At 36.1% G+C, this 9,753-nt stretch overlaps 2 protein-coding genes across 3 annotated transcripts; both read left to right on the forward strand.

Moving 5' to 3' along the window:
- The first annotated feature begins 1,335 nt into the window (after positions 1 to 1,335).
- LOC114751669 (remorin 1.4) lies at positions 1,336 to 3,199 on the forward strand. Its single transcript, XM_028940337.1, has 5 exons — positions 1,336 to 1,546; positions 2,018 to 2,068; positions 2,149 to 2,236; positions 2,622 to 2,703; positions 2,792 to 3,199. The coding sequence occupies exons 1-5, from the start codon at positions 1,375 to 1,377 to the stop codon at positions 2,990 to 2,992; spliced, it is 594 nt and encodes a 197-aa protein (XP_028796170.1). The 5' UTR covers positions 1,336 to 1,374; the 3' UTR covers positions 2,993 to 3,199.
- Positions 3,200 to 4,595: 1,396 nt separating this feature from the next.
- LOC114751667 (probable DEAD-box ATP-dependent RNA helicase 48) lies at positions 4,596 to 9,504 on the forward strand. 2 transcript variants are annotated; one of them, XR_003740770.1, is made up of 11 exons: positions 4,596 to 5,659; positions 6,005 to 6,111; positions 6,897 to 6,952; positions 7,038 to 7,262; positions 7,386 to 7,592; positions 7,706 to 7,792; positions 8,031 to 8,126; positions 8,196 to 8,411; positions 8,543 to 8,559; positions 8,755 to 8,937; positions 9,259 to 9,504. XR_003740770.1 is itself a non-coding variant. In XM_028940336.1 (10 exons), exons 1-10 carry the CDS (start codon positions 4,662 to 4,664, stop codon positions 9,487 to 9,489), a joined length of 2,406 nt encoding a protein of 801 aa, XP_028796169.1. In that variant the 5' UTR covers positions 4,599 to 4,661; the 3' UTR covers positions 9,490 to 9,504. The 2 variants fall into 2 exon arrangements, 1 of the variants encoding a protein (XP_028796169.1); XM_028940336.1 differs by lacking the exon at positions 8,543 to 8,559 and having other exon boundaries at positions 4,599 to 5,659.
- Positions 9,505 to 9,753: the final 249 nt, after the last annotated feature.

Genomic DNA, 9,753 nt, shown 5'->3' on the forward strand with positions numbered 1-9,753 from the left:
ACGAATTTTTGAGATTGATAAAATAAATTTTTTGGGAAAAAATTAATATTTTTTAGAAGTAATATTTTTAAATGTCATTTCAAAATAACACTGGCAAGGGTGTGACCGTATTATTATTAAAAAATGTTTTTATGAAATGCATATCAAGTGAGTTTATTTGACAATTTCTTGGATGCTTCTTCTAAATCATTTTAGGGGCGACTGAGACCAATAAAATCAGGTGATTTAACTTACCAACTTTCGACGCGACATCCATCACATTAATGGTATAAAAGCGTTACATGAATAAATGATGATCAAACATCAAAGTTCAAAGATGCCCGCCTTCTTTATGGAATTTTTTTCTGGGTATTAATCACATTCCTATACCTCTCCTAACTGCTAAAGTACTCCTCTGGTCCTTAATATAAGACCCATTTAACTAATTTGATTAGATTAAGGAAGTTAGGTAAGTTAGTTAATTATAAGAAAATTGACACATTTTTCCTAAAACACCATAACCATCTTTCTTAATACCCTCTCTCTCTCTTTTACTTAATTATGGTTGAGGGAGTATCTATAGGGGTAATTTAGAGAAAATTGATAAATATGATAAATGGATCTTATATTTAGGACCAAAACCAACTCAAAAATTGGGTCCTATATTAAGGACCGGAGGAGTATTTTATAGTATATTTATCATTCTGAAATATTTTTTTATATGCGTTTAATTTTTTTCCGTCAATGCATTAAATTATATTTTAGTGCATTTTAAAGTATTTTTTAACACACATAGCACTTTACATTGATAAATATAAAATTGTACCCAAAAATACTTTAGGCATATTATATTAGACACATATGAAAAATATATTTAAATGCAGGATATACTATAAAATACTTTATAATACTAAATATACATTAAAAATATGTGATACTTTTGTACACCTTATGACAATTATATTTTCATTTAGGTGATATCTTTACTCGATTTGACTTTACTGATACAGTGTAATATCCATAAATGCTATAAATTTATTTCAGTTTGGGACATCAACTTATCATCGAAATAAAATAAAAATTCACGAGTGCTCACAAATCCCATCCTGTTGTTTGGAACGAATGATGAATAATCCAAAGCAAAGAACTGAAAAGGAGAAAACAAAAACCGGCAAAGAAGAAATAAAGAAGGAAGGAGAAAGAAAACGACGAAAGTAACGGAAAAAACTAAAAAAAAAAAAAGCAACGGGGTGGTAGGGTCATAGGTTTCAACCACCAAACCAGCATACTTTGTGCGCATAAAGCACAAAACAGAGCACAACAGAACATCCATGTCCGATATTCATTCAGAGAGAAGAACTCTTATTTTGGCTCTCTGCTAAAATCATCACAGTCATGGCTGAAGAAGAAGCTAACAAACCCCAAGCACAGCCACAACCACAACCTCAGACTCTGTCTGAGGCTGTTGACTCTTCACCACCTTCTGCTTCCACTGTTAAAGAGAGCGATTCCCCCAAGGAAGACCCTCCAAACGGCGTTGCTCAAGCTCCTCCTTCTGCTGTTCAAAGTAGGTCTTCCAAATTCCTCTGTTTCTCAGCAATAATTAATTATGTGCACGATTAATTCCTTTTACTCTGTTTCTTTTGATCATAGCAAAATTGCTTCTTGATTCATTTCACTTTGCCTCTTTCCATATTTGGCGGATGTTACTAGCTAGTATTTGTTTAAGAATCAGGGTTTGCTCTGTTGTGCAGAACCTCTCCTTTCACACTTTCTAATTTGCCTATTATTTTCTCTATAAATTCATTTTATTACGTGTTTATTGCTTTTTGATCCTGAAGGGCTGTGGTTTTTAGGGAAAGCTTGATTATTTTTGTTAGTACAATGAAGGGAATTTTCGTTTTTCGACTTGGATGAATTCACTAGCTCGTTGCTCTTTGTTTAGGTTAAATTAGCTTAACTGTTTCAGTTTGTTTCTGTAGTTGGCCTCCTTTTTATGCTACTGTCATATATTTGATTTGCTTTAATTTTTATACAGAGGCTGCAGATCCTCCTGCCAAGAACGATTCAAAAGATTCAGTCGATAAAGGTTGTTTTCTTTTTAGAAAAGATTGTACAATCCTTGTTGATTTTACGAGGTAGGTAGCTTCCTAATTGTTATATTTTTAGATTCTGTGCTTGCAAGAGTTGAGACAGAGAAGAGATTGGCCTTGATCAAAGCATGGGAAGAAAGTGAGAAGTCAAAGGCGGATAACAAGTAAGATGGCAACTTATATGATTTTGCTAATCATAATGACAAATTGAGACTTCCTTTTTATGAGCCTACGCAGCTTGATGATGTTTTTATTAAACAAATATTCGACAATAAATGATACAGTAATGCCTTGACTATCACAGAAATCACAATTTCTTTATTTAATAACCATATCCGAAGCTTAAAGCATCAAAATTTCTTGCTTAGCTTCTTGAACAAGAACATTTTTCTTTGGTCATTTTGACAGTGGGTTGAAGTTAAATTGATTCCATTTCTTACTGCTAAATACAGTTCTTGGTTCTAACAATCATGGGCGCATTGAGAATTCCTCTTATTACTTTTCACCATATTGAAGGTTGTAGTTGATGAAACTAAAATTCTGAAACAGGGCATACAAGAAACATTCAGCTGTTGGACTGTGGGAGGAACGCAAGAAAGCATCAGTGGAAGCACAGCTCAAGATAATTGAGGTGATTCCCTCTAAATTTATTGGATTATCTAGATTAGTAATATTTTGATGAGGTAAATTAGTTGACTGAAACTCGTTTGGAATGTTAGGAAAAACTGGAGAAGAAGAAGGCAGAGTATGTGGAAAAGAAGAAGAATAAAATAGCAGAGATTCACCAGTTAGCACAGGAGAAGAGAGCAGTGGTTGAAGCTCAAAGAAAGGAAGAGTGCCTCAAGGTTGAAGAAACGGCTTCCAAGTTTCGTGCCAGTGGCTATACTCCAAGAAAATTTCTTGCGTGCTTTAGTGCCTGACCTGTTTCATCCACCTTACTCTTTGGTCTTGCCTTGCTTTGCTTCTTGCATATTTTGAATTTGCTTCAAAGTCTTTCGTTTCTTACTGCGTACTGTAAAAAATAATAATAATAATAATAAAATTTGTTTGCGGTTGTTCTGGTTACTTCAAGTGTTTGTAATAAAGCTTATGAATACCATCAAATAAAGTTACCGATTTGTGTTTAAGCTGTCTTCTGCTTGCTTTTTACAAAGTGCTTGCTACTCTTGATATGGCTATTCTCTACTAACAAGAGAGTGGCTCACTAATTACTGCAATCCACTTTTTTTTTCTGCGTTTTTTCCCCTTAATTTACACGAAATGAAATTATACGATAATAAAAAAATTTCTCCTTTTTTTTTAAATAAACAAAGCATCAACCATGAACCATATTTACAAACTTCTTTTTACAAAATACTGCTCCTATCATCTTCCACCATCCCTTTTAGTAATAGGGTTGCTTTGATATATTTTTTAAATTGATAGATTGATCAAAGAAATTTGCACGGGCTTTTTTTTGGCCCTGAATAAATTTGCATGGGTTAGACATTGTAACGGATCATAAATTAGAAAGATACTAAAAAGATTGAGTCTAGTGGAAAAGGTTAATCCTTCACAACTAAGATTTGAATCCTTGTTGGAAGAGATACCGACATTTAGTGCCCAACAGTACCTCGAACAGAATTACCTTCTATAGGATGATACTTATGCTTTAGTAAAAAATTCTTGCAAATAAATAATATGGGTTTATTTGGAATGACATTCAAAAGCGCTAATAAATATATTTTACATAAGTTATGATGAAACTTTTCTCATGTACTTATCTCGTATTTTATAAATTATTATTAAAAAGCTATTTGTAAGTTATTTCAAACCGGTACTAAATCATTGCCACACCTAACATCTCTATCATTACATGAGAAATGTATATGTATGGGTATATAAGCATGACAGACAGATTTTGACATCCAATTGTTTTATATTTTCGGGAGGTTCCTTTTCCTTGTGTGCAACCAAACATTGCAACGGAATTCCCATTGTTTCTCCCTTCCCTTTGGGCTGCAAGTTCAGACCTTGCACCCAAAAAAAAGTTCAGACCGTACCAGATAAACTTAAATAATTGATATAAAAACTAATTAATTAATTTAAGTAGATTAAAAAAATAAATTAAGGTAATTATTTATAATAAATATATGTTATTTTTCTTAAAATATTTTTACTAATCAAGTTTATTGGTTAGAACTATTATTATTAGAATGATTATTTTAAAAAAAATAGATAAAATGGATTGAAATTTTACAGTTAGATCAAAGTAAAAGTCAAACGAAGTCTTATATTAAAGACCAGAAGTGATATTAATATTAATATTGTACCCTGTGCAAAAAAAAAGTACAATCTTAAAATGAATACAAAATATTAAATGCATTGAATGGCAATTAACAACTCATATTAAAATGCAATTAGTTTGGTTCTTTTTTTTCAGTGGAGCTTATGAGAATAGAAGTGATAAAAGCAATATAATCCGTATTGGTTTTTCCCCCCCGAAAGATAGCAGTTGAATTGTTAGAATTTAGTGCTGATTTTCCTCTTGGCGCTAGCGTAAACCCTAAACCCTTCTTCGCGGATTGACACTGTGTCCCCTCCGAAACGATGTACTCGTCAGTCGTAGCAGAACGATCCAGGGCATTGTCGAAAATCCTCTGCAACTTCATCTTGGTCCGAAACATGGGTGGGGGTCCTCGGACTTTCCCGGGCGGCGTCAACAAGTGGAAGTGGAAGCGCATGCACGAGAAGCGAGCCAGGGATAAAGAGAGAAGGCTTCTCGAACAAGAAAAGCAGCTTTACCAGGCTCGCATTCGCTCCCATATCCGTGCCAAACTCGCGGGAAAACCCGACACCTCAAGCGCCACTCACAACCCTATGGCCCCGGAGGACCATATTAAGGCCTTGGCCAATCGATTTATGAAGGAAGGAGCTGAAGATCTCTGGAACGGAAATGACGGTCCGTTGAAGCCTCCGCCTCCGCATCTCAGAGAATTTCCAGGATCAAGCAGACGGCGAGGATCAATCGCGTCGCCGGTTGATCCGAGGAAACTGGTACCGGAAGGCCGTCACATGTTTTCTGATCGCCAAAAGGACTATCTGACGAATACGAGTTGTAATTTTACTCAGAGCAGGGGTTACTCAACGCAAAATTGGAGGAGGTTTCAGAGGAATGAGAGCTCGTCAGAGGAGGAAGATTCTGATTCTGGTTTGAAGAGAAACCCTGCAAGACCCATAGTCAGAAATTCATTTAGTAGTCAGAAAACCCTGATTAATGCAAATGCGGGTGAGTATATAAACAAGAAGCAAAATATCCCGAAGAGGCAGCGAAAGTTATGGAGAGATGACAGTTCTTCCGGCGAGAGTGAATCGGACATGGATTCAGACGGTTCGGGGATCGTCAGGGGCGTGAATAAGATAGGTAGTAGTGCTTCTTTGGGGAAGTATGACGTAAAGACGAAGAGGAGGGTCCTCCCGAAGTCTTATGACGAGGAGAGTGACCTTTCGGAACAGGTTGAATTGATCAGGTATGAACTAAATAAGAGGAAGATGTCCCAGAATGACCAGCAGAAAAGTGAGGAAGATTCGTTACTTAGTCAGAAAAGGTATTCAAATTATTTGTTTTCCCCCATTTCGTGTCTGTTGGTTTTATGATTTGCGATGTTTGTGTTGGGTAAAACAAGCCCAAGTTGTGACAATCCTTTTCTCCCAACTATTCACCATGCGAGCTGGATATGAACTTGTGTGCTTTCACAGTCATATCACTGAACTTCCAGATTAAATGATTTGGTTTTCTTACTTCGGGTTACTAAGAAACTGAGTATTGAAAATTATCAATAAATTATACCATGTAAAATTTTGATAAGTATATAGAGGCAAATGAATGCTTGGTTGCTTTATGTAACTGCATTGACTAATGTTTTATGTCTTGGTTTTAACTTTTTTAATAGATTTGATGAGTGTGACATATCGCCACTGACAATCAAGGCACTTTCTTCAGCTGGTTATATTCGCATGACACGAGTTCAAGAGGCTAGCCTTTCCGTTTGCCTTGAGGGTAGGTTGCCTTTTGTTGCACTATAGATTTCAATTGATTGTGGATTAGATTACCACAAATCAGCCCCATCTTGAGGTGTATGATTTACGTGCTTTTATTAATCTAGTCTGCAACTATGGCTCAGCATCCTGAATTATCTTCAGTGCCTGAAAGACAAAGTTAAGGTGTCAGGTCTCATGAACATATTGAGCTCTAAGCCTTGTCAAATTTTATTCAGATTGAAATATTATTATTAATAATTTACTATTTTACTTATTGATCATTGATTTGTAGATATGGCTTTTAGTGATTTTTTGTTTTGTTTTTTGAAATCAAACTTTGATTTGTCATTTATTAACTAAAATATTATTATCAGAGAAAACTGCATTGACTTCAACTGATGTTTGGTGTGACCTACGTCCTAACTCCCTCTAGTTTGAGATTATACAAAGATCTCCCCCAACATCTAGCCCAACACCTGTAGCAGAAGTTTTTTGGGACATGACCTCCTCTATGTAGCATAAGGTACAAGCGAAGTTATACTTCCAGGGGTTGTTTTTGCGTAATTTGATACTAGAGCGTACCTGGAAGTATTAAAAGATATCAAGGAAGGTCATTGTATTTCTCTCCTTTTATTGTTGCTGTAGATCTTGCAAAGAGAAAAAGTCCTTGACTTATGATTCTTTTGCATGCTCTATGGACCAACTCTGGATCATTTTATTTTCTTATCATCAACTTGCTCCAAGCTACTTGATATGGCTATTGGAAACAATTTTGATGATGTTTTAAATTTTGTTCTGATGCAGGCAAGGATGCTCTAGTCAAAGCTAAAACTGGCACTGGGAAAAGTGCGGCATTTTTGGTACACTCTAGTTCTTATATGTGCTTTGCACATGCTGCATGGTATTTTGTTTAGTTTTTTTATCAATGGTGTTGAATGCAAACAGCTTCCTGCTATTGAAACAGTTATTAAGGCAATAAGTGTAAATGCCCCTCAACGTGTGCCTCCAATACTTGTTCTGATCCTTTGCCCTACCAGAGAACTTGCGATTCAAATCACTGCAGAATTGAAAGTTCTTCTCAAATACCATGATGGAATTGGAGTTCAGACTCTAATAGGAGGTATTCGATTTAAAGATGACCAGAAACGTCTTGAATCAGATCCATCACAGGTTTTACGTTATGCTTGCTTAAATTTCTTTGTTTTATAGCTTGTGGTTACATGTTGCTAATCTTGTTGATAAAATCAGTGTTGTGTGCCATTATGTTTATCTGTCTTATTTGAAATTTTGCAGATCATTGTTGCTACTCCAGGGAGGTTGCTGGATCATATTGAGTATAAGTCTGGAATATCTCTGCGGTTGATGGGTTTGCAGATGCTTATACTCGATGAAGCTGATCATTTATTGGACCTGGGCTTTCGAAAGAGTGTAGAAAAGCTTGTTGATTGTTTGCCCCGTCAAAGGCAATCTTTGCTATTTTCTGCAACCATTCCAAAGGAGGTTGCTTTATGATGTTAATATTTGGTCTGTTTAATTTAATATTGATTCTTATTAGTAATTTTGTGTTGTTGCAGTATTAATCTACATTTAAGTTATATTTCACTAATGCACAGGTCCGACGTATATCTCAACTTGTTTTAAAAAGGGATCACACGTATATTGACACAGTGGGGATAAATTGCGTGGAAACTCCTGTTAAAGTAAGCTACAGTTACTACTGTGGAATTGCAAAACATATTCTCTTGGCTTTTCCTAGAGGCTTCGTGCTCGTAATTCTTGTTTTTATTGGCTGGCTTGACAATTCTGGGATGTTTCTTTTAACTTGATTATATCTTATCTCGCGCTCATACTGAAGAAGGCATAGAGATCTTCCTGTGTTATTGTCATTATTATCATTTAGTTGAAAGTAGTAATACTCACTTTGGTTTGCTATCACAGGTAAAGCAGTCTTATCTTGTTGCTCCTCATGAATCTCATTTTCAAATGTTGCACCATATTTTGAAGGAGCATATCTTGCAAGCACCTGATTATAAGGTGAATTTCCTCTAGGTCTAGAGTTTGAATTGCTTTACCATGTAACCTGAGAGGTGGAGTTGCTTTCAGGTTATTGTTTTCTGTATATCTGGGATGGTGACTTCACTCCTGTATCAACTTCTTCGGGAAATGAAAATGAATGTTAGGGAGATGCATTCCAGAAAGCCTCAGCTTTATCGAACTCGCATATCAGATGAGTTCAGGGAATCCAAACAGCTGATTCTTATCTCATCTGATGTGTCATCTCGCGGAATGAATTATCCTGATGTTAGCTTAGTCATCCAGGTATCGTTAAATCCTTCAGTGCATGTTTTCTGTCATTTGCTTGATACGGGATGCCAAACTGAAAACTCATGTTTATTTTTATTTTGCATTCCTCAAATTTGCTCAAGTGCTCTGGTTTTGTGTGAATCAAGAATTTCTGTAGGTTTTGGTGAGTTTTCTTTTTCCTTTTGCATGATAATTATCCCATATTATCTTCAAGGGAAAAATGTCTCTGAGAGGCTCAGCCAAATTAATTTCACATGTTTCAACTTTTTGGCCTGGATAACGTTCAAGTTATTGTTATGCAAGTTATCAAGCTATTTATTTTCATGCTATTATTAACTGAAGACGGTGTGTAATTTAGGTGGGTATTCCTACTGACCGAGAACAGTATATCCATCGTGTTGGAAGAACAGGACGAGAAGGCAAAGAAGGGGAGTGCATACTGTTAATTGCTCCGTGGGAAGAGTACTTCTTAGATGAAATCAAAGATCTCCCTCTCACGAGATTCCCTTTACCTGATGTGGATCCTGAGACAAAGCTTAAGGTCCATTTCTGGCTCCTGTTCTATGTTTTCATTACCCCCCCCGGGGGGAGTTTCGCTCTCTATAAAGAGTAAAATGATGAATGAACAGGTCTTCGATTCTCACGACTCGTTCTACTTATTTGCGGATGATTTTGAAGTTAGATGTCTTATCATTTACTTTGAACTTGTTGACCATTGGGCTTCGATGCAGTGCATGTGCATGGATATTGAAATGTTACGTGGAAAAACGAAATTGTAACCCCTGCATGGAGAGGGAACTTTCTAGTTGTTATTCAAACTAGAATATGCAGTTTTTAATCTATGCGTTGTTTATACTTGCAGGTAGAAAGTTCAATGGCAAAGATTGATAATGACGTCAAAGAATCGGCTTATCATACCTGGCTTGGTTATTATAATTCGATAAGAGAAATCGGGAGGGATAAAACCACTCTAGCTGAGCTAGCAAACCAATTTTCGGAATCAATTGGTTTGCAGAGGCCTCCTGCTCTCTTCAGGAAGACTGCACTAAAAATGGGATTGAAAGACATTCCTGGCATCAGAATACGTAGATAGCTCTATGTGGATAGGTAAAGCTAATAGTAAGTAACAGGGAGCATTGTGGGGATCACGGGAAAGGTGTCAGGGAGAAAACCCCTCATGAAATTGCGCAGTCAAAGGTCGACTCCCAACACCAAATACTTCCTCCGGTCCTATATGTAAGTTCCACTTTTAAAGAGGGATTTGGTACAAAATACAAGTTTTATTTTTGAGTTTGTCTGAACATTTATTATTATTATTTTTTAGTTTGCCTTTAGTTCATTGTATTTAGTACTCCCT

Source organism: Neltuma alba, unplaced genomic scaffold (genome assembly GCF_004799145.2).
Source record: "Neltuma alba isolate B1F8T4 unplaced genomic scaffold, ASM479914v2 tig00007003_pilon, whole genome shotgun sequence".
Lineage (NCBI taxonomy): Eukaryota > Viridiplantae > Streptophyta > Magnoliopsida > Fabales > Fabaceae > Neltuma > Neltuma alba.

Bases quoted from the DNA above. Each gene is read 5' to 3' on its own strand.
- LOC114751669 (XM_028940337.1), top strand. From the start codon at position 1,375: ATGGCTGAAGAAGAAGCTAACAAACCCCAAGCACAGCCACAACCACAA. The intron at 2,069-2,148 runs GTTGTTTTCTTT...TTATATTTTTAG, and splicing joins AAAAGATTCAGTCGATAAAG to ATTCTGTGCTTGCAAGAGTT. The intron at 2,237-2,621 runs GTAAGATGGCAA...ATTCTGAAACAG, and splicing joins AAGTCAAAGGCGGATAACAA to GGCATACAAGAAACATTCAG.
- LOC114751667 (XM_028940336.1), top strand. From the start codon at position 4,662: ATGTACTCGTCAGTCGTAGCAGAACGATCCAGGGCATTGTCGAAAATC. The intron at 5,660-6,004 runs GTATTCAAATTA...CTTTTTTAATAG, and splicing joins TCGTTACTTAGTCAGAAAAG to ATTTGATGAGTGTGACATAT. The intron at 7,263-7,385 runs GTTTTACGTTAT...GAAATTTTGCAG, and splicing joins TTGAATCAGATCCATCACAG to ATCATTGTTGCTACTCCAGG.